We start from the raw sequence: 24,284 nt of genomic DNA on the forward strand, positions 1-24,284 counted from the left end.
TATTTATTTTTAATAGAGATGGGGTCTGATTATGTTGCCCAGGCTGGTCTCGAACTCCTGGGCTCAAGTGATTCTCTTGTCTTGGCCTCCCAAAATGTTGAAATGATAGGTGTGAGCCACCATGCCCAGCCTGTATGGAGGTTTACAGGCTGTTTCCACACAACCTGTGTGACCTTGGGCAGATTACTCAACATGTCTGTGCCTCAGTTTTCTGATCCATAAAGCAAGCATTGAGCATCATAACAGCATCTCCTTCCAAGGATTGTTCTGGGGGTTGGTAAAATACCCAAAGCACTTAGCACAGTCCCTGGAGGCAGCCATAAGCTACATGCTTCCTCACCAAAGGGGACTTCTCAGTAGCTTTTACTTTCAGGCTCCACCTACCACCATCTTTTTCCATCTCTCCACCAGACCTTTCTTCTTCATCTTGCTATTGTTTGTCCAGCCTCACACGCTTGCTTCAATGACACCATCTAAAAATTCCCCAATTGTGGAGGCATGTCTACTTTTCTTCCTTCCCAAGTGTTGACTCCTAGAAGGGAAGCAACTGGCCTCCAAACTTCCTGCCCCACTTCTCTTGCAGTATCATCTGGAAATGCTTTATGAAATATACTGAAAGACCTCCAGCTGCTGGCCCATTCTTAAGGGCAGAAAGATAAGACCAGTTGCTCCAGTCCCCTCAGCCACCCATCTGAGCTAAAAGCCAGAGGCCCTGAACACTTCAAGTCTGGCAGGCCTCGTAAGAACCTGTCCTTTTCTTTCAAGGAATTAGGGTGTCTGCTTTAGGCCTTCAAGTCTCTTAGAGGTCTGTACCAATGATCTCCAGGGTGGGAGTATGCACAACATAGATGACCCCCCACAGATATGGGGAAAGCAAACTGAGAATTCTTTTTATGGCTACCAGATAACTATTTTTAATATTTACTGCTTTGCAATCTCCATTTTTATGTGTGTTATACTAGACAGAATTTAATAATGTTGTATATGATGTCTTTGATCTCTAAATAAAAAGACATAGACACATATTAAAGGCATTTTCTCCTACAGGCAATTGTGATGCAGTTTCTGTGGTTGTGAAAATGCGAAGACACAAAATTATATGAATTAAGTATAGACATAGGGGTAACCTTGGTGGGTGCAGGGAAGAGAAAGTTTGTAGCTTTATGCTTAGGAGCTGGAGAGAGATTGCTTCTCCTCCTCCACTTGTGGTCCTAAGAGGTCATCCAAGCACCTCTGGAAATTTCCATAGTATTATGTCAATCAGCATGTTTTCTCAAAATTGCTTTAAGTTCAAAGGTGCAGGCTGGGTTGGGGTCTTGGACATCTGAATGTCACAACCTTAGCACATCTCTGCCACAGCTATTACCGAGAAAAGCCCCCAGCAAACGGGTTTCACCTCTGAAGCAGTTAGAAGTTACTGCTGCCTTCCTCATAGGTGGGAGGGAAAAACACTTGTTCATTCTGAATCGCCCTCCATTGAAGGCTTGGAGTAGGGGACAGCAATTTTTTCCTGTCAAGGGCCAGACAGCAAATATTCTTGGTTCTGCCCACCACATGGTCTCTGCCATGGGCACTCCACTCTGCCCCTGCAGGGCCCAAGCCACCATGGATGATATATAAGCGAATTGGTATGGCTGCATCCCAATAACTTTATTTATGGAGAGGTTTGAATTTCATATAATTTTCACATATTACAGACCATTAATCATCTTTAGATTTTCTCCCCCAACCATTTAAAAATGCAATCATCACTCGGCACTACTGAAACAGATGGGGAGCTACAGTTGGCCCGTGGGCCATTGTTTGCTGACCCTGACTCAGAGAAAACACTGTCACAGTAGAGTATCTTTTTTTTAAGTGTGGATATCTTCCCTTCATTTAATGTGATATAGATGAATTAAGGTGTTTTTCTTATTGTAGCTAATTTTTCATTAAGTTCCTGGAAGTTTATTAATAAGGGATAATTCTAAGAGCACATGCATATGGAACAGGGAGTCAATATAATCTCCTTTGTTGTCAGTTTTTATTCAAATTAGATATTGAATGTCACTGTGGTTATTATCTTCTTCTTTTATAAGATGTGCATAAAAATTAAATTACCTTACTTAATAATATGCAAAAACTAAATGCTAAAGTAGCCCAACTCCAGACAGGAGTGGACTTAACAGGTTGAAGGGGAAAACAATTCTGACAGAAGAATAAATGGGCATTCTTTTTCATCAAAACCAAGATATGTATTATTAATATTGGGTGGTATTTATGATGTCAAAAATAAATGAAGAGTATTTTGTGCCTTTCTCCCTATGATTCAGTGAAATATTGAAATGTAAATATCAATAATCAACTAGAAAAGCAGCTTAGCTTGCCTTGGTTTCAAAACATGTAATTTAGCATCATAATGCAGTTTAAGAAAATTGCTATGCTCTACTTAGTGGTCACTGGAAATTCCAATAGTCTGAGGATGTAGAGATCTGTGTGCCAGGTTCTGAAGCAGAGAGCCAGCTCTGCCAGCCTCAGTCCCTGCTGGCGCTCACACTTATCATTAGGAAGGAAGGAGAGAGCTATGCTATCTGCAGACCAACAACACAGTCGTTCCAGTTTACTTAGCCATGTGCAGCTTGATAATAAATGCAATTCTCAAATGTTTTCAATTATATCGATTTTATAGTTAAGATAAGTGTTCTCTAGCAATCTAATTATGACATTTGACAAATTATCTTGCAAATGGCTCACTATATTGGAAAACACTTGCATTTTGTCAAGTGACCTGTGGTTGTAGTCAACTGAAAATATATAGTGAATCGAGGAGAACTATATAATTGATCGAACCATTTGCAATTGCCAACATCCAAGCTTCACACAATAAATTCGTAATTCAATCTATTACTGTATATGAAATAAATGGTCTGCCTTTCAAAATATGCTACCTTTTCAGTAAATATGTTTTTGTTCCATGCTTGCCAAATATGTAGACAATATCATTAAAAAAATACTTACCATCATCAAGCATGTGTCTTTCATGTCCTATGAATGACTACTTCCTTGCAGTACTTACATTCATTAAATAAGTGAATAATCGTGTGTTAAATATTAGTATTGCTTCTTTTCATTTTTCTCTTTGAGAAAATGAGCTTGCAATCCCCACTGGCCTCCTTTCATTCAGATTATACCAAGGTAGCCTGAATTCAAGTCATATTCTGTTTCTACCATTATCATTACAGACGTTGATAGAAGCAGGTCACAGTGCTTGTGAGGACAGCGGACACACAGACACACACCTTTCATTTGGGAGTGTTATTTGAGCTCCCACGCAGAGCCCGCCCACTGGGGACAGGCCACCCACTGGGGTCCTGAATACACACCTGTGCTCGTGCGGTAGGTGCCGGTGTGTGCTGGCGGCAGAGGGTCCCCCTGGCTCTGGCTGAGACTCCTCATAGGGGGCTTCTGATAGACGCGGTCTTCATAGATGGGATCTATGTGATGTTCTGGGGACTGCAGGGCCCGCAGCTCTGGGCCCAGGTGCCCATGCTGGCTGCTGTATGAGGCTCGGGACCCAGCTGAAATAAATTAACAGAGGGATGTCAAGGCTCAAACCAATCTCCAAACAGAACTTGTTTAATCAAAGATACATTCAAATTTTTGGGACAAAATTGTTGAAATCCTCAGGAAACCAAATGAGTAACATGAAATGGCAGCACTATGTCAATCTAATCAGCTTATCGGCATCACCCAGCTGGCTGGCTTTGCTACCAAACATGATCTCACTCTAAGAATAATAATGTTTCTGAGATAAACCCACACGGAACAAGACCAGTGAAGTGTCTTTTCTCAAAACATAATGGATGTAGCTAGGTTCTTCACTACAGGAATCAGGTAGGCAGTCAATCCTAAAAATCTCATATTATCCCATAGTCCTTGCACCTTAAATTACACAATAGAAATCATTTTAAATGATGAGCTACAATGGCAAAGCCATCTTGATGTTGTTCCTAAAAAGTGAATTAGACTTTGTTCCCATCAGCAGTTTTCCCCTGGGAAATAGATAAACCAAAATGTTTGAACTTACAATGGCCTACATCCCTGAAAGAAGCAGATATTAAAGAAAAAGGTTTTCAAGTTACATTTTCCTTTACTCTGACCCTCTACATTGAAGCATTTACATTTAGTCTGTCTCCCTCTGAAAAAGGCAGGAATGACTGTCATTAACCGGTTTGATGTATAAATTGGGGCTACATATCACTTTGCTTTGTAGTATTTATAAATCCTTATTTGTGTCACTTCATTGCATGGTATGAGAAGAGGGGTTGATGTGAGGCAATGCTCTGGATCAGAGAACCATGAGAATGTGAAGAAAGGAAGCCTCTGCACATCAGGAAACAGACTTTCATGAGGCCAAAGAGGCTGGCTGGACAGACAGGAAAGAGGACCTTGACTGAGAGCCAGTATTTTATCTGAGGTACGGTCAGATGCCAACATCACTCTGAATATTATCTCAAGCTTATATTTTCCAGGAATATATTTAAGTACAATATATTTTGAGTTCCTGTTGTCAATTCTTGTTCCTGAAGGTTTTGAAAATATTGCTAAGGATTTAAAAGTGTAAAACTAAAAAAAACAAAAACAAAAACAAAAAAACAGTCATCACATCCAAATGTAGAGATAAGTAAAAGTTATCCATCACTGGTACATTTAGAGTTGTGAATTTATCACTACTCCTTTATTCTAAGCCTCAAGAAACATCAAATGATGACCGATGAGAGGATCTGCTGAACGTTTAAGGGGTGGCATGGTCTTAGGGTATATGTAAAAATCCTCTTTTTACATGCATTTACTTTGCATTCAGAAATTTTCATTAGTACCATTAGTCTAATGACCAAGGGTGCTGGGCAAGGAGCAAGAATCTAAGGTAAAGTCTACCTATGTAAATATCAGATGTTGGATATGCTGACATTAATACAAATATAATAATAAAATTAACTATCTGAATAGGATACTATACTTTTTTACATATTAGAGTGCTCTGAGTATAACTATAAGCTCACAGTGTTTCTCTCTGTAAACACTTGTGCAAAATACAGTTGCATATGTAAGCATTATGCATAGTTCTAAATCAGATAAGGCATTTTAAAAAGAACATTATTTACTCTTCCTTTTATCCACTGTGATAAAGTTTCAATTGCTCAAGGGTGGGCACAGTTGCAAGAGAGGCACAGAGAAGCAGGGGAAGGAAAAGAGTCAAGGAAACAAAGGTTCCAGATGTCACGGCTGGAATTGATGTGTTCTACCACCCTTGTTCAAGAAAGAACAAGTTGGATCCATACTAAGAAGGCCTATTTTATTTGGGGCAATTTCAAGAGAAAATTCTCACACAATCTTTTCTGGGAATCTGCCACAAAATGTCATGATATGGTATATATATTTGCTGATTCAAATAAAATATACTTTTGTTTAATAGTAAGTCTCTTTCATCATTATGGTCTATTTGACAGTGAATCTCAAGCGTCAACACTAGACTCAAAACACCATTCATGAGCATTTACATCTTTGCTAGGGACTGGAACTCTGTTCTTATAACAAGAAAAAATGCTGGAGAAAACCCAACTTTGTCTGAAATGTTATAGACGTCAAGGCCAAATGTTCTTGCCAATTATGTTGGTGAAGAACAATTCTGGGAACCTGGCCTTGACCAAGACCCTGCAGGGTGGCAGAGTGCAACCGAAACATGGATGAGCCAAAGAGAAAAGGGGATGCAGATCCGTAGACCAGACCAACTGCCCTGATGGCTTCCCCTGCCATGATAGACAGAATGTCACGTAATCATAATACCTGTGTCTATAAAGCATTTCACGATCAATTACTGCAATAATTCCTACATCATCCAGCATTAATATTTCAATTTTATAATGTGGTTTTGCTCTTCCTGTTTATTCTCTTCACAGGACAAAATTGGAGTCTAGAGAGCTCAGGCACTGGTAACTTTTCATATACAGTGTGTTTGAAAATGAGCTTGAAGACTCACAGCTGAAACATGCTGGGCTTACAAGCTAAGGAAGATTTCATGAGGCAGGAGGGATAAACGGTATTGGAATTTCCTTACATATATTCTGTGCAGGCTGCTGCTCCTACAGGTTTGGAGGGTTCCCAAAAACTGGGAAAGGCTTTCAAGTTGATCTAGGACTAGCCCTGAGTCATTTGCTGTATAAGAACTACCATGTGTCCTGTCATGGAACCTCAGAGCCATCTCCTCTTCACCACAGCTACAGGTGACCTGAATGGATGCCTGAACAGCTCAGAACCTGCATGACTACTGACCACTTGGCTGTGGGGCTGGTGTCAGGGGAGAGAGGAAAGGGTTCAGTCCTGTGGCAGGGGGGAGATAGGGATTCTAGAGACCCGGAGAGATGGGCAGAAGGGACCACGGGAGAATGAGGGGCACAAGACCCCAGACATCCCCTGCTTCTATGTTGACACCTTTATTCCTTGGCTCGCATTTCCATGTACAACTACTATGAGGAAATGTGACAACATGGCTCAGCCTCAAATTCTACATGTGAAAGGTGGCCTTGGGGTGTTGGTGATCAACAGCTGGAGGTAAACAGAAATCGTATCTAAAGTAATAATTTTACTGTTGTTTCTTGTGTCACTTTTGCCCAAAGAACTTGAAATAAGTATATATGAATTCTGTCCCAGCTCTGTCTCTAACCAGCTGAATAAACTAAGGAAACTCGCCACGCTCTTTGACTCCAGTTTCCTCAAGTATAAGAACAGAGATAATAGTATATGCATTGGTACAAAATGGTATTGTTGGAGGATCAGGATGAGAGAGACTACGTGGGAAAGTGCTCTGCAATGGATAAAGCAACATCAAATAGGTGTTCTCACGCCACTGAATCTTTGAATCAATAAATTATGTCATCTCGTGAAAATACATCTTTTGATTTGACAAAATAGTTGAAAAACCCTCACCATAAACTATCCAAATTTCAAAAACAACACGAAGATTTCAATTTGAAATAATCTAAATAACAACCATTTTTCTGATAATTTTATGAAGTATTATTACAAAATGTGAATATTACAGTTTTATCTTCTCTTAAAAATATGTGTGCTTTCTAATGGATAACTGCAAAAAATGCAGGAATGAATGAAAGGAATTTTTCATGAGGAAAGAAAACAGTGAAATGACTGCAAAAAGGTGGCATCCTTTTTAGACAGGGATAGGGCATAAATTAAATCTCCAAATTGAAAACAATAAATATCTGCTAATTCAGTGGGAAGCCAGGGACAGATTGCAGGGAGTTCTTGACATGGAAAATAGTTACAAGGCTGAAAGGGCTACATATGGCTCACCACCCTGTGCCTTGCCTGTTCCTGTTCCACACCATGTTTTCCTTGGGTCAACAAGGCTGTTTTCATTTGGCCAGCAAAACAATGTATTTATCATTTTTAGAATGATTTGCAACTGAATTTCTATGTAATCGATTTTACATCTATCATTTATAGGTACTAGTTAATCCCCATGGATCTATAAATATATTCATTCAACATATCCACTGAATGCCTGGGAACCTCCAGGAGTTGAGGATGTCCTAGTGCTTAAGACAGACAACATCCCTGGCTTTGAAAATAAGTATTACCTGAAGGAGGATGGAGGCAAAGGTGTTGAAGAAAAATGAGGCAGGGCAGTGGGAAAACGGATAAAGTGTCAGGAGGTTGTAGTGTTTGGCTAGGGGGATCAAGAAAGTTCTTTCTAAGCATCTGACCTTTTAGCAGAGAGCTGCAGACAGTGGGAGAATGAATATCACTGGAGGAAGAGCTGTATGGTTCTCCGGCGGAGGGAACCAGCAGCAGACACAAAAGATCTCTCCAGGATTTCAAATATACAGAAAAGTGATTTTATGTGTACTGAAACCATGCTGTCTTTAAAAGAAATACCAGTAAGTATGTGAACTCTTTATGAGTTCATACTATAATTGATTGTATGAACGAAAGGACTTTTTTAACTCAAAATTTCAAAATCACAGCGACTACATTTTTATCAGGATTTGCAGCAGTCAGCGGGAGATCACGTAACCTTGTGAGAACTGCATAGCTGAAAATTCAGCTCCAACTCTTTCGGATTTTTTGTTTTTTGCCTTGGAGTTTTCATGCCTTAGAATAGGATTAATTCTAAAATCTTAGTTTACTCCTCAAAGAATTATCTAGAAAAATTGCTGAAAATGCGGATTTCTGAATACAACCCCCAAGAGAGTCTGATTAGGTCAGTCAGGTAAGATGCATCATCAATGCACATTTTAATGGGCACCCCCAAGCCTCCTGCTTCTAATGCAGGGATCACACCATGAACCATCCTGTCCCAAATAAAGGAGAAAAAGAGGAGGTGGGTGTATTTTCAAAAACTAAGCATCTAATGTGTCACGCCTTCCATTTATCATTTGTTGCTTTATTCAAACAATTCCACTTAATACTGGTTATGCCAATTACTTTACTACATTAATAAAACAGGTCCATGCTGTTTTCTTTTATTGGAATCCATTCATATTATTTTATTTATATGCTCTATAATATATCACTCTCTAATTTAATGCAAATTCACCTGCCTTTACAAAAAATATATTTTTGCATGTTTTCATTTTACAGTATCAATATAGTTTAAAAGAGCATATTGCCATTTAACTGGTCTCTTCAAATTTGGCACCCAGTTTCAAATGCTCATTTGCAAAGAAATGGAAGGGAAAAAAGAAGGGTTGAAATGACCTAGTGTTCACATGGCCAGAGTGAGCAGCCTGAATGTGTTTGTGAACTATCAAGATAAAGTGCTCTCATACAGAGAAAAAGGTAAATGTCTTGATATGAAGAAAAGTCCAAAACAGAATTTAAGAATTGAGGCTTTTAAAACGTGCGCAATCAGTTAATGCATTGACAATTATTAATGGGACTACAGCTTTGAAGGGCAAAAGGGAACTTCTATAGAGAAGGGTGGGGTTTGGCTAGACATTGATTTTTCCCTTGCAAATTTGCACTGCTGTTGTTCCTTTGTGGATGCCCCGATTTTAAGGGTATTTCCATGATGATATGTCAGCATTGCTAGGCAACATGGCCTTTGCAGGTAGTCAGCCTGTACTCTGTGATAGCTGATAGCTTTGAAATAGCTATTTTCTGGACTTTGAACCTCTTAAAATGTTTGACTTGATGCCTGTTATCATGAAACTCCAGGGGGAAAAAGTGATATCGGCATAGAAACACTTAGAGATATACAAAAACAAACATAACTTTGGTTATCATTATCTCAGAAATGTGTACGAGGTATATTGTTGAGAGGTGCAAATATTATTCTTAGATCTGAGGAATGCCTCATCATAATAAAACTTAGCTCAAAGGAGGCACATTAATAAAGGTGTGCTCACTTGGCACTTTGGGAGTCTATGTAAGGAATTGCGCACATCCACGTTCTTCCTTCTGAACTCGGTTTACTAAGATTGACTTGTTTTATTCTTGACTTTTGCTTTTGACTCGAAATTCCAAAATCTACTTCCTAGTCCTATGTTAATTCAAAAATTAAATTTGCTATTTAAAGGACCCCAAAATATTCCCTATGCATTCTGAATCAAGTTTATCAACTAAATTTCATTTGCAAATGATCACTAATTTGTTGTAATTCATTGGACATCTCATGTTGTTATAAACGTAAAGATGTAAGGACACATTTCTCATATAGGTTACGAGTCATATTTCAGACTTATGTTTGGAAGGAACATTGTTAATTCATATGATTTCAAAGATAAAATTGCACTGAAACCTAATAATTTCAGTGTAACAGGCCAGCTGATAATGTAAAATGTTTCTATTATAAATCTGTTTTTGGAAAGAAAAAATGCCCTATTTCATCTTATTTCATAAATGTTAGATTTTCATATATTATACTAACTTAGTACAGTTTTGCTGCTATCGCTAATAACTTGAATATTATGCAGTCTCTGGCAGCATACAATACACAGAATTTGTTCCTGGAACTTTCCTGATGAGGTTTCCCAGTACAATTTACTGTCACGATAAAACCTGATCACACCTTTCACAAAATGAATATTGTAAACTATTGGGACTCAAATACTTTCCAGCAAAAATAACTGAAAAGTCAAAATCATCGGTCAGGACATCATGGTAAGTGTGTCCATGTGATCTCATCCCTGTAAAAGTATATGCCTCTTGTTCTTGTACTTTCTAACCACAAGCATTTATTCCCAAACTCTTAGGAAAACAGGCTTCTTTTGTTCAGTCCTTTTTGTGACAGGCAGGCATCTGGAACATAATGATAGTGGTAACGGAGTATAATGCGTAATGTGGGGTCCTGTATCAAGCTTTGCATTTTTCCTTTCAATGGAAGTTTGTTCTTCCTCGCCAGTGAAATGGAAGGAGTGTAATACCCCACACCTCATGCAGGGCTTCAACTTAACGAAGAGCTGGTAGGAACCTATGGCTAAGGTGGAATTGGTAACAGTGAAACATATGAGGTACACAGGGATGGTTCGACACCTGTAACCAATACCTGTTTTGGGTTTCGTGTCTCACGGGAAGTAGAAAGTAGCACCAAATTTACTAGCCATGTATTTTGATGTTTCTCAAAATGCCACATGCATATGGATTCCCTAACTGGTATGCAGGTTCTGGCTCAGTGGCTTTGAAGAAGGGCCTGGGGTTCTTTATTTCTAGCAAGTTTTCAGGCAATGCTGGTGCTGCTGGTCCACGGACCACCCTTTGAGAAGCCAGGATGTATTTGTCTAGCTATGAATACGTATCTGGTCACTAGGAGCCCCAGAGACAGACCATCAATGCCATGGTCTCTCCTGCCTAAGTGCTAGGATTACAGATGTGACCCACTGTGCCCAGCACCCCTGCTTTATCAGGCAAACACAAGTGGCCTCAAAAAAGGCACAGGTCAACAGTATAGCTAGACACTGGCAATGCAGGTGCTCATCAGCCTGGGCTCTGCAGCACAAGCTGTGCTGGACATGAAAACTGTGACCATTCTCTCAGCTGCTGCAGAGCGACTGATCTTAGCTACAGCTGGCTAAGGCCTTCAAAGGCCTTAATGAGCAGGATATCTGGGGCAAGAGTCACTTCTAGTGGGAAAAGAGCATCTTTCTGTCATCAGGGTGGACTATTTCTTAAGACACAGTTTCACTATGTTGTTCAAGCTGGTCTCAAATTCCTGAGCTCAAGTGACCCTCACACTTCAGTCCTTCCAGTAGCTGGGACTACAGGGGACAGACCACCATGTCTGGCTCAGGGTAGATTTTTTAAACATGGGTGCGCTGCAACATTTTTGCGGATTATGGTGTTTCTTGAGGCAAGTATCTAGGCTCCCTGCATTGCCACAGTTCACACATATGTAAGGGTAGCTCAGGGCTTCTCAACCCTGAAAGAACACGCATGGCATTTGTCTTGGAGACCTTTTAAAAAGGAGCAATGCTGTGGGTGCACTCCAGACCAGGACCTCAGGGGACGGGCCCAGGGAATGGAATAGCTCAAACATTCTCCAGGTGTCTCCAAGAAGCATCCAAGCTCTGGATGGCTGGGGGTCAAACTAGTAGATTTGAGCTAGATGTCGGATCTTGAGGAGCATGCATCAAGATTTGGTCCTCAGCAGACCCATTAAGCCTGGAGCTTCAGAATATCCCCAGAAATATCCACTCCTGAAAGTGAGGGAAGGAAGGAACCTCTTCTTAGATGAAGCTCTAGCTTCGGAAGTTTGCAGATACCTTTGAAAATAAAGGATGCTTTTTGCCCCTAGCATGCTACACCTAGGGGCATGCCTCAAGCACGCCTCCTGCTGAGAAGTCCCTGCGAGGTCACAGGTTGTGGCCAGGCATAGATGGCAGGACATTTCCCGCCTCTGTCTTTTCCCTTCCCTCCTGCAGGTCTCTGGGCTGGATTAAGTGTGGTGTCTGAGGAGGGTGGGGTCACACACAATCACAATGTGTGTCTTGTGAACTCTTGCTAAAAAGAATTGCTGTAACCACTACCCTTCAAGTGAAAGACAGTCCTGACTAGGGAAAAGACCCTTAGAAAGACTCTACCCAGGCACCCAAGCCCTTCTCAGCTGAGACCAGACAGAATAAGAAATTATGGAGTGACAGAAATTTTGAGTTTGTAGTATCTTTGTACAGAAGGGCAACATAATTTGACCTCAGACTTGTAAGAAAAGTTTTTGACATAAACATGTAAAGAAAATTAATCTATGAAGGTTAATTTTTACCTGGGAGGAGCCTCGTATTTAAAATTTCCTTCAAACCAACTCTCCTCCCTGAGAGTAGCTTTTGGCATCTACTGGGAGGAGTGGGCCCAGAGTCGTCATCACTGCGATCTTCTGAGTGTCCTGATTAACTACAGATGCAGAGCAATCTATGATTTGGTACTTCATTAATTAGTCATTTACCAGAATATTTAATGGCCATATTCACACAGATACTCTTCTTTATCAATGAGGGGGATAAAAATTCAACGAGTGGCATTTTATTTCTCGACAGCTGCGTCTCAATACCCCATCAGTGCAATACTCCAACAGTGCATCTGGAGTCTGGCTTCCAGACCTCATTATTATGGATCATTATGAATATTTCCACGGAAAGAATCCAGAACAAGGTGATCCCAATCTACCTTTTATTTTTTTGTTACATGGAGATGCAAAGCAGGCCAGACCTGTGGGCTGAAGCTTCAGGGAGACCAGAAGCCTCCATTCTGCTTTGAGAGCTAACTGCTGTGGGAACTAAGCTAAGTGTTCATTTTGATTATGCGGCTTCTGTCCATCAAAGCGGTTACAGATGAACTTCTCAAGGTATCCTGTTAAGGATAAGGCTTAACAGGCAGGAGTAGAATTAAACATGCAGCTGTCTTTTAAATGGGTTCAAATATTTGGATAAACATGTGAACTAAGATGTTTTACACCTCAACATCCTAAACAGAGGCCTTCTTCCTCAGATTGCCTAAGATAGGACATAGGTAGACTGCACAAATTCCCTTTAAACAACTAGACATTTAGCTTCTAAAATACAAACCTTTTTGTTTTTTTTTTTGAGACCGAGTCTTGCTTTGTCTCCCAGTCTGGAGTGCAGTGGCATGATCTCAGCTCACAGCATCCTCTACCACCTGGGTTCAAGCAATTTTCCTGCTTCACCCTCCTGAGTAGCTGGGACTACAGGCATGCGCCACCATGCCCAGCTAATTTTTTTGTATTTTAGTAGAGATGGGTTTTCACCATGTTGGCCAGGATGATCTCGATCTCCTAACCTAGTGATCGATCTCCTGACCTAGTGATCCACCCACCTCGGCATCCCAAAGTGCTGGGATTACAGGCATGAGCCACAGCGCCCAGCCCTAAAATGCAAACTTAAAATATGTTCTCCCTATATCATTTTTTTCTACTGCTTTATCTCTTTCACCAACACTCATAGAGTGGCCTCTGTCGTAACTCCTGAAGAAAAAGATACCCTAACTCTCAACATGATTTATAGGGAGGAAATGACAAATAAACAGCTTCATAGTTTAGTAATTCTCTGTACTGACATTTTATAACCTCTCTATATCAACATTTTATTAATTTTTATTATTTTATTCAACATCATTTCAGCATATATAAAATGAGTTGGAGAAGAGAGAAATTCTATTGTGCAATAAACAGTTCTAAGGAGGACTAAAATTTTCCTTTGATTCTTTTCCTCTCAAAAGCTTTAATATGTGTGTATGTGCATTTCTATTTTAAAGTTCAACTAATTACTGGGTTACATTTGCATAATGATCATTTGAATAGCAGTCATATTCATTAAAACATTAATTTTCTAAGACAGTACACAATTGATGAAACCAATCTATAGCTAAAATTCTCCCACCTCCTTCTAAAAATATTGTCATTTTCCAGGAAATATGCTGTTAAACAACCAACTGGTTTGGTACCCTAGTGATGTTAGTGATGCCTTCTAGTACAGAAAGTCCATTTGTTTTGACTACATACAATAAATACTACGTATCTGAAAAAACCTACCAAGTTGGGAGAGGGGAGGCTGTTTTTGGTCATGTGAATAACAACAAGGTAACTGACTACTAGGGTCTAAATGTTTGTGCTCTCCCCGCCCCCCAATTCTTATGTTGAAAGCTAACACCCAATGTGATGGTGTTAGGAGGTGGGGCCTCTGGGAGGTGATTAGGTCATGAGGGTGGAGCCCTCATGAATGGGATTAGTGCCCTTATACCTAGGGAGAACCAGGTGAAGACATAGCAAGAAGGGACCATCTATGAGACAAAAAAATGGGCCCTGATGGGACAATGCATCTGTCAGCACTTTGATTTTGGACTTTCCAGTCTCCAGAACTATAAGAAATAAATCTCTGTTGTTTAAAAGTCATACAATTTATGATATTTTTTATAGCATCCTAAACAGACTAAGACACTGACTCAGCCATGGAAAAAACTGTGGCATTAGCTGCTTCTAACCAGCTGAGCTTAAGACCTGAATGATGAATGCCTTTGTGTGTGTGTGTATGTGTGTGTATTCATGCATCTGTGTGTGTGTTTCTTATTCTAAAGAGAAATAAACACTGACTTCCCTTTTCTACATCAATTTTCTATTTTGGTCTCTCTTTTTCATGTCACTAATTCTTTGCAATTCCTCAGTAATCTCTGATAATTTATCACATTTGAGAAAGAAAAACCCAGTGGCAGCTTTTTTCCGCAGTGTCAAGGGAAGCATTTTCCACTGTGCATTCCTGAGTTAGAGTTTCTGGAGGGGAAGGCAGGGCACTCAGACTGGCAGTCTTCCTTCAGAATGAGTGGTGGGGGTGGAGGTAGCAGTCCCAACCTCCTCACCACTCCATATGCCTGCACTAAATGAACTTTATCTCGTGTAAACCAGCATCTATAATGGAAGTCTAGAAGTTTCTTCAAGAGAACACCTCTTAGAGTAAGCACTGGCTACAGGGTCACCATTTTGGTAGGAGAGAGAGATGTCTGTCAGGGGGTGCCAACTTAGAACTGTCTTGAAGACTGACTTCCAATTAATCTCTCCATCTTCAGCCCATCTCTCCCAGTCCCACTCCTCAAGCTCAGCTCTGACCCTTGGCCCTGTCCAGGAATTCACAGAAGACAGCCAGTCCAGTCCACGTCCAAAGTCCTGACAGAGCGCATTCTCAAAAGACACGATTCCCATATTTTAATTGCTTATCACTCTACTTTCTAGAAATTCTTAACCTGGCTTGCTTGTTGGTGATACTCAAACCCTGGTCTCTGTGTTTTTGTCTCTTTTGTGACTTTATTCCCTATTGTTTTCCTGTACTTTTATTTTTTGAGGTGTCTGGGAAATAGGGGAAACAAATGAGTGGGCAGAGGATCCCATCTTGAACAATTCTCTTGGGTAGTTTTTGTTTTTTTAGTGTATATTTTCTCACTTAAAGCATAATCAAAATCATATAAATTTCAATAATACTAGAAAGTCTTTCATAGAATTCTACAGAAAGAAGCCACTTTCCTACAAAAGAATGAAAAAAAGAACCTGTTTACCCTCATTTAATTTACAAGGCTGCTATGAGGTAGGTAATGAAGGGTGGGTGTTAATTTCTGTGAATCAAACAAAAAATGAAAGACACCAGGAAGACCTTTTGGGCCTCAGCAATCCCAATTCTTGGTTCCAGGCTTAGCCACTAACTTGCCATATGGGAGTATTAAAATTGCACTGTTCCCACTTCAGTTGCACCTGGATGTCAGTTGGATAGAAATCAGATATGAAGGCAAGTGCAATACAGGTGCTATATCAAATGAATTTACAAAATAAATATTTGATTACCATCTCTGTGAGTTCTGGACCTATAGGCAGATGAACGCTATTAGACTGGGCTTATGTACAGAGGATGGAAGTTTTGCTGAAGAGGTTTCCTGGGAATTCCAGAGAGATGAGCTTGTACAAAGCCACTCAGATGCGGATTCCCTACTATATTATGGGGTCTCAGAATTCCAGAGGGTAAGTGGCTGGCGGAATAACCGTTGTGTTGGTGGGAGCAGGAGATGGTTGGTGTGTGGGAATCAGCCTGCACTCCCCAAGTGTGTTGGGGTGTAGGATGCCAGAATGCACTATGCAGAAGGGAGACTCACATTACATTGATTCTAAAGATGGCCGGGTGGGACTGGGTTCCTAGCACAAGAGCTTATGAAGAAGGGGCTGGAGCCCAAGGGCATGGTCAGCAGGGAAGGCAATGACTCCCTGTGGTTGGGACAGTGCCCCATTAGGTCTAGTTTGAAAGAACCCCCAGAAGCTCCAGTTGAGAACAAGTCAGTCTTAACCACCTTTGAAAGGTTAAAGTTGATTAATATCACAGGTTGATCATATTCTAATTAGTAAAGCTACACTGGAATTTTTTAACTTGAAGTGATGGTGGGAAAAACTAAATATCTAGCACTAGAGTGAGCAGAATGTTCATGAGAACTGCTCATGCTTGTGGATGGCAGGGGAAGATTAGCTTTCGGAAATGAATTGAAAGGAGCAGCAGGAGCCAGATCACATGTTGCATTTTGACCCCATCCCAGGAGCTGTGGACTAAACAAACTCGCTCATGACCTGAGTAGACTTCACATTTCCTTTGAGAACCTGACTGCAGAGATTGCAAAGCTTTCATCTAGGATTAGGCTTTTTTCCTTTTTCTTCCTTATATAAGGTGTATCTGGAAGACTTGACCAGTCAGGGAATGGATCTGAAATCTCTAAACAGTCAAGATTCAGCATTTATAGTGCACGATCCACTCTAAATACTGAGTTTTATGTCCATTTGACTGGGGACAAGCTAGACATGCCTTGTCAGATTCCTCTCCATATTAGGTCAATTTTCATTCATATCATTGGTTCAGAGTCTCCATTTTATTCATGTAAATTTTACCTCAACATAAGCTTTCGATGTTTGACTTTAATGCATATTTACAACTCGTATTTCTTTTCAAAACAGGATTAATTTAGCTATAAATCCTGAAAGTGAAAGGATTATGTTTTTTTCTTTGTAAAAGTGAACAAAAATTGATATTGGTGAAGTCACATTCCCACATTCAATAGGATGTCGACAATTTTTTTTTAGATGTTATTATTACTTTCTTTAAAATAGTCACTTAAATAGGCTGAAAACTTATATTGCATTTCTACATCCTTTGTAATTCTCTCCACTGACACAAAAATATACTACCTTTAACTATGTATCACTTACATTTAACGCTACAGAGATTCTGGAGTGAAAGTGACCTATGTTCAAATCACATCTCTGTTATTTCTAGACAAGTAACTTTGGGCAAGGATGTTATCATCCATAAGCCTCAGTTTTCAAATCTGCAGAATGGGGGTAAAAATAATGCCTGCCTCATTAAGTTGCTGGAGACATGAGATTTATTAAAATACATTTAATGCTTAATTTACAAAAAAATTAAGCAAACTCTGGGTCAGGAAAAAATATAAAAAGTAGGTTATATCACTGATCTAGCCTTTTTTCTTAACCATTTATAAATGATAATTTTTATATTGTCCCATTCAAAACAAACAGGAGTTTTTAGAAGCAGTGAAGGACTCTTTCAGTGGCTTCCAATGTGATTCCCTGTCCATTTTTTTCTTTGTAATTTCAGCCTCCACACACTTCCCAGAAGAAAGTTTCTACCAACCAAACATGACCATGTCAATTGTCTGCTGGAAAGATAAATTTCTAAGTCCATTATCTTAGAAATTTAATGCAACAGCGTTATCTTCCTCTGCGCCTTCATTTCTCACCACCCCCTACCACTCTGTCTTTGCTCGAGAAACTGTGACTCTCCGTGTTTTCCCGGAGATTCAGAACTCTGAAATTTCCGGTCAGACTTTCTAACTGAGCTCCAGTTGTCTTCCCTGCCTCCCCGCATCCCCCACACACCTTCTCAAGTCTGACTTTGTTCTGGCTACCGTTTCTTTCTACTTCCTCCTTTACAGCTTTGCTCTGGGACCACCTCATCAAGGAAGCATGCCGGGTGCACACTGAACCCCACTGCAAGATGCTCTGCTAGGTTGCTCCCATAGTAACCAGCTTCTGTCTCACTCTGCACTGGCTTTAAAACGGCCCATTCCTGTGTTTGTTCCAAAACTAGGTCTCTCGAAACCAGGGGTTACGCCTCACTCATCTGCAGGTGTCCAACACAGACAATGACATGTTTTGGGATTCATTAAACCTGCTCTGTGTCTGAAGCAAAGGTGGATGACTTCTTCCTTGCACTCTTAAGGTACTATGGTAGGTATTAATAAATAGTATGAGTTAACTTCTGTCGAGCCAGAAAACATGCTAGTACTTTACCTATGTTACCTTATTTATGTGCAAAAGTACATGAATAGATACAATCGTGACCCCTTTTATCAGGGAATAATTTCAAGCTGGAGAACCACGAGCCTCCCAGCCTTAGGGAGCTCCACCAAGGCAGAGCTGGGTTTCCACTCAAGTAGCTCTATAAGATAAAAGCAGATACAACTGTTTTTTTAATAAAAGAAAAGAAATTTTAAAAACTATCCCAGGATCTTTGGTCTGTGATGACTTAACATGTGAGAAGTTACACTCTTTAGGTTGAATCTGAATTGTGGTGTTTTCCCAGAGTCAGAACTCTGAAATTTCTGGTCAGACTTTCTAAGGCTTGGCCGTCAGGAAGTGCAAACTGTGAATGTGCGTTTCCTTACCAAGTGCCCACTAGAATCAATGACCTGAAACCCTCAGATACAACTTCTAATTTCTGGAAATGTTTTCTTGCAAAACAAGAGAAACTTGAAAAAACTCTAACCTCCATATATCCAACTTTCTACTGGCCATGTGCCCTTTGATTCTGACAGATATCACCTATGCCAAACGAAGATCTTAGCATTTACCAGAACTATTCCGAGACCACCCCGTCCCCCTGCAGCCCACTCCATCTCAATCAATGGTGACTCCATTCTTCTGGTTGTTGGGTGAGTGGTATCTTGAGTTCTCTTTCTCTTACCATCATCACCTAGTGCATGAGAAAATCTCAGTGGCTATACCTTATATATACATCCAGAACTCTAATACATTATCTTCCATAACCTCCAATGCTTCCATCTTGACCCAAACGATAATCACGTCTTGCTTAAATTACTGCAATCACCTCTCAACTGACATTCTTGCTTTTGTCTTTGATCTTGATAGTCTATTCTCCAAATAGCAGCCCAAGTGACCCTGTTAAAAATTACATCAGAATGCATTACTCCTCTGCTCAAATCCTCAGCGGTGCCCATGGGTTTAGCAAAGCCAGCATCAAGTTCTCCACACGACTTGTAAGGCCTCTCTGACCTGGCCTTCTACTCCCACACTGCTGACCTCAAGTCATGTGTTTGCTCTTGTTCTCTCTGATTAGCCCCCATGATCTCCTTGCTATTCAGCAAACATATCAGACATACCCCCATTTCTAAGCCCTTGAACATGCTGTTCCTTCTGCTTAGAATACCTTCTGCCCAGATGGCCATAGGGCTAGCTCACTCACCTACTTCAGGACAGATTCAAAGTTACCTTCTGTGTAAGTACTGCATACTAACTAATGGCACCACTGGAATCTAAAAGCAAACTATTGGGTACTATGCTAAGTACCTGGGTGACGGGATCAACTGTACCCCAAACCTTAGCATCATGCAATATACCCAGCTCACAAACCCACAGAGGTACCCCCAAATCTAAAATAAAAGTTGCAAATTATATATTAAAAAGTCACTTCCTAATTAGAGCCTTTCCTGGCCATCTATCAAAAGTATTTTGTTGATTTTCTATCTTCCTCATTTGAAACAAGGCCAGGGATTTTGGCTGGCATTTTATCCCTGGGATCTAAGTCAGTGGCAGTACATAAAAGGTGCTTAAAAGTAATTATAGAAGGTGGCCAGGCACGGTGGCTAAGGCCGGTAATCGCAGCACTTTGGAAGCTGAGGTGAGCAGATCACTTGAGGTCAGGAGTTTGAGACCAGCCTGGCCAACACGGTGAAACCCAGTCTCTACAAAACATACAAAAATTAGCCAGGTGTGGGGGCAGGGTGCCTGTAATCCCAGCTACTCGAGAGGGTGAGGCAGGAAAATCACTTGAACCCAGGAGGTGGAGGTTTCTGTGAGCTGAGATTGCACTACTGCACTCCAGCCTGGGCAATAGAGTGATACTCTGTCTTCATATATATATATATGTGTATATATATACACACACACACACACATATATTATACACATATATATGTGTATATATATATACATAGATATATATATAATGATGAATTAGTGAAAGTCACTACCTATCCTGTATCCACCCTTCCTAGTCATCAGTGACAAATCTCCAAATTCACAATCCTGAAATTCCAAAAGGTGTTTTGCCATCTTGACCTAACTATACTCTTTCAACTAGCAAACCAAGTAGCTCCCAACTTCACAGTGCCTTGTATGGTATCAAGCACACAAAATCAGACATGGGGGTCTCAGAGTTCCAATACTCCTGATCTCTCAGAAGCATCAAGCTTGTCCCTTATACCTTTGCTGGGCAACGCAAGGGCAACATAAGCTATTTTTACAAAGTACTTTCACAGCCCCTTCTTAGACACAGTGACAGAAGGAGCTGTTGGTTCTACTCTGCTCCATTCACACTCCCCTAACCTCTCCACAGGTATCTGCAGCTGTATGGCCACACTCTCGATTTCTTCTGAAATGACAGAGTAGAACATCCAAAAGTCTACACATATCACCTGTGGGAGAAAGCACTGGAAGCTAAGACTCCTGATTTCTTTCATGAGGTACATGTGAGAACTGAAATGGCCTCTAGAAGGCCACCTGGACTCCCAGTGGGTCAGTTTCCTCTTCTCTGCAGTGGTGGGTGTGGCTAAGAAGGGCGTCATGGAGTCTGGTAAGTCTCCCATCTCCCCCTTCTGGACACGATCTGGTAACTTACTTTACAAAATCATATGCATGAAGTTTCAGTACATGTTTACTCGTCTGCTCTTCCAAGCAGATCACTACTCCTGAGTCCCTACAGCATAGAGATTTTGGTACTCACATTGGGTTGGCACTAATGATTGTCTACCTCAAAATTTCTATTTAAGAGAGAAGCTGTGAGTGAGAATATTTTCATTTCAGTAAACGTAGCTAGCATAATTTCGTAGGCAGCGGCACCGCAGTCTGTATCCTGTTAGGCCAGGCCAGTCCACACTGGCAATTATTGTGCTGAATTAAAGAAGCCCTTGGCCACCTGCCTCATGCATGCAACAAGTTCCTTTTTTATCCTGTTTATCTTCACAGTCATCTATTTGTGTCAAGAAAGGAAACATATGAGCGTAGCATCTGTTACTAGAGTGACACAATTACCAAATACTTCTGTAAGGGAAAAAAAATCCACAATAAATCCGGGTTAGTTGTCAGGTGTTTCAGAAGACAAAACATTAGTCTTTCAATCATGGTGTCTTGTTTTAGCTGAGCATATGGTGCTAACAGCAGAGAAGCACCAGCTCAGCCTGGTAGCTGACTGGCATAACGACCACAGAAATGTCACCTCCTCTAAACCGGCGGCAGGTTTCTCTCCCCCGGCCCAGCCCCTCCCTCCCTGTAATAAAGCAGGTACAAATTCAAGGTACTGTATCATTGCTGAGTTTGTCCCAAGTGTTCGGACACAAGTACATCCAACGACAGGTACAGGACAGTCCTTTAGTTTTCCCACTGTCTAATTTAGCAGAGATGCAAGCCAAATAAATGCAAGCCAAAACAAAAGTCATAATTCGAGGCAATTCATTATTGGTTATTTTCCCACTACTATTGAAAACTATGCAAGCTGAACGTCTAATTTGGGAAAATCCCTTCCTTTTTCCACAATAAAACATAGACAACTTACAGGTGACCCTGTCCATACTGCAGCTGTTACTTGTTTGGCTTTTTTTCTGGATACCATCAACAGGTCTATGGGATATTTTCCTAAATGTGTCTTACTATCATGATTTAGTCTTTAGAACGGGGAGAGGGGCAGAGAGAGGAGAGGAGAGGAGAGAGTGAGGCAGGTGTTTGAGATTGAGACACCACATTACTCCCAAAGAGCAGTCACTGGCGAACTGCCGGGAAGACACTGAACTTGTTCCAGGGAAGCCCTGGAGTTCTCTATCTCCTGCCACTACTTCAAACCTGGCGGACAGCGCGCCCAGCTTTACTGCTGCTGGAGCCCGGCTGCGGCCCCGCGCCCCCGCCACGCGCCCGGGTGAGCCGCGCCAGGTGGCAGCGAGCCTTTACCTGCCAGGCTGCCCGGCCTCTGGAGGGTGGCCGTGGCATACAGCTCCTGCGAGTGCTTGCTGTACTGCTCGGACGCGTGGACCAGGCGCTTGGTGGGCGACAGGGTGGCGTACGTGCCGATGGTGGAGCTCAGCTGGTGGATGGGCGAGGAGGAGATGGTGGACTGCACGGTGGGGGGCGAGGTCACGCGGATCGGGGACAGGCCGGCCGAGGACACGACGATGTTGATGGGCGAGCTGGTGCTGTAGGACTTGGCCAGGCGGCTGGGCGACTGCTTGGGCGAGGAGCCGCGCGGCGCGGCGTAGGTGGCGCCCTCGGGGGCCGAGCCGCCGCGCTGCAGCTTGGTGGGCGAGCCGCCCTGGGGCGCGGCCAGCGGGGAGCCCCCGCGCGGCGGCGCGGGCAGCGTGGAGCTGGAGTAGTAGAGCGCGGCGGCGGCGGAGGCGGGCGGCGCGTCGGGCAGGTGGAAGGCGCTGCCCAAGCTGGGCGCGAACGGCTCCCGCGGCGGCGGTGGCGGCGGCGGCGCGGGCTCGGGCCCCGCCAGGTGGCCGGCGCGACTGGTCGTGCCCTGTGCCCGGGAGAGGAGAGAACACGCGCACTTAGCGAGGGAGAAGAACCCGGCCCACCCGGCCCAGCCCGGCCCCGAGCGCAGGGAGACACCCGGGACGCCGCGGGCGCCCGGCAGCTTGGCGAGCCCAGCTGCGCTCGGGGCGGGACGCGAACCTGCGCCCTCCTGGGGCGGGTTTCTGGTCCTGACTCTGGCACAGGCCAGCTGACTACTGGAAGTAAGTCACGTTTTACAAAAGACACCTGTGTTCGCTTACATGTCGAAGTTATTTCGGGAATAGCAGAAGCATCGCATTAGTCACGTAAAGATATTTAAAGGCCCCCGGACAGGGTAATCATGATCTCCCTGGACGCGATCAAGATCTGTTAGTTTTAATGAGAAATTCGAGCAGTAAATCTTCTTCGGTCCCCACTCCCCACCCTTGCCTCAGGTCATTTCACTGGATACACTTTCTACCTCCGAGAATAGTCCAGTTTCATACTTATCTGGAGAACATCAAGAATAAACATACTTCTTACAGTTTATTCTGCCGCTATTGTCGCGTGGATTCTTCTTTTTGGACAAAGAAAAGTTAAACGGAGAGAAAAATATTAAGTCAGAATGAATTCGCTTGGTCTTTTCAGCATTAAAAAAAAATTCTAGAGGAATCAGAGCAATTGGAAATGAGAATACGAAAAAAGCCTCCCTTTTCTAGATTTTTACACTGAGCTCCCAATCTTAAAGCATCTTTCTCTCTCTCTAGCTCCCTTTAAGAGCCCCCTGCAGCTGTGTCTTCAAACTGAAAGCCAGTCGCCTCTCATTTATTTACAAGAACACAAAAGACAACAAGGGCTGGGGAGGAGCTGGAGAGACAGTTGGAGGGGAAAGCACTTTCCCTGAATCTGGTCCAGAGACAAATTTGCATTCGAATGAAAACACTACATTGTCAACCACTTCTGGGCAGGAGGTCTCAGATCATCCAGGCTTTCCCGGGGGAGCCTACCGGTGTGAAAATGGAGTACGATTGTATACTGAGTTGGAGAGAAGCTGGGAAGGAGGGTTTTGAAATGAGGGGTGGGAGGTGAGTGGGGAGGAGGACTCGGGAGAGATGGAGGGAAGGGAGGAAGAGAAGACTGAACAGATGCTAGCCATTAAAAGTTTCAATTATGCCTCTCCACCCGTTTTGGAACAGCAATTGGCAAATAATAGACTGGGCACTTACATCTGCACATACACAGCCATTCCAAATTTTATCTGGGATGTCAAGTTCATGTGCAGAGCTGAGGGAGTTAATTGAGCAATACTGAAATCCTGTATTAGGAGAAGCCTGGCATAGAAGGTAGATAAACACTTTGGTGAGAGACATTCTCTATGCAGTGTGTATGTATGTGTATGCATATGTATTTATGTATGGTGCATATATTTTAAATATTCTCAGATACAAACACACATGCA

General features: G+C 42.0%; 1 protein-coding gene across 9 annotated transcripts in view; it reads right to left on the minus strand.

Moving 5' to 3' along the window:
- CTNND2 (catenin delta 2) overlaps positions 1 to 24,284 on the minus strand; it is a 935,473-nt gene that overhangs the window by 387,092 nt on the left and 524,097 nt on the right. For all 9 annotated transcript variants that reach the window (XM_021675376.2, XM_064375868.1, XM_064375870.1 and 6 more), the window contains 2 exons: positions 22,286 to 22,850; positions 3,363 to 3,557 (listed from right to left, as the gene is read on the minus strand). In XM_021675376.2, the coding sequence (XP_021531051.2) occupies positions 3,363 to 3,557; positions 22,286 to 22,850 (760 nt within the window). The remainder of the gene's footprint in view (positions 1 to 3,362; positions 3,558 to 22,285; positions 22,851 to 24,284) is intronic.

The sequence above is a fragment of the Aotus nancymaae genome, unplaced genomic scaffold, assembly GCF_030222135.1.
Source record: "Aotus nancymaae isolate 86718 unplaced genomic scaffold, 86718_ANA_hifiasm-v0.15.2.pri h1tg000014l, whole genome shotgun sequence".
Taxonomy (NCBI): Eukaryota; Metazoa; Chordata; class Mammalia; order Primates; family Aotidae; genus Aotus; species Aotus nancymaae.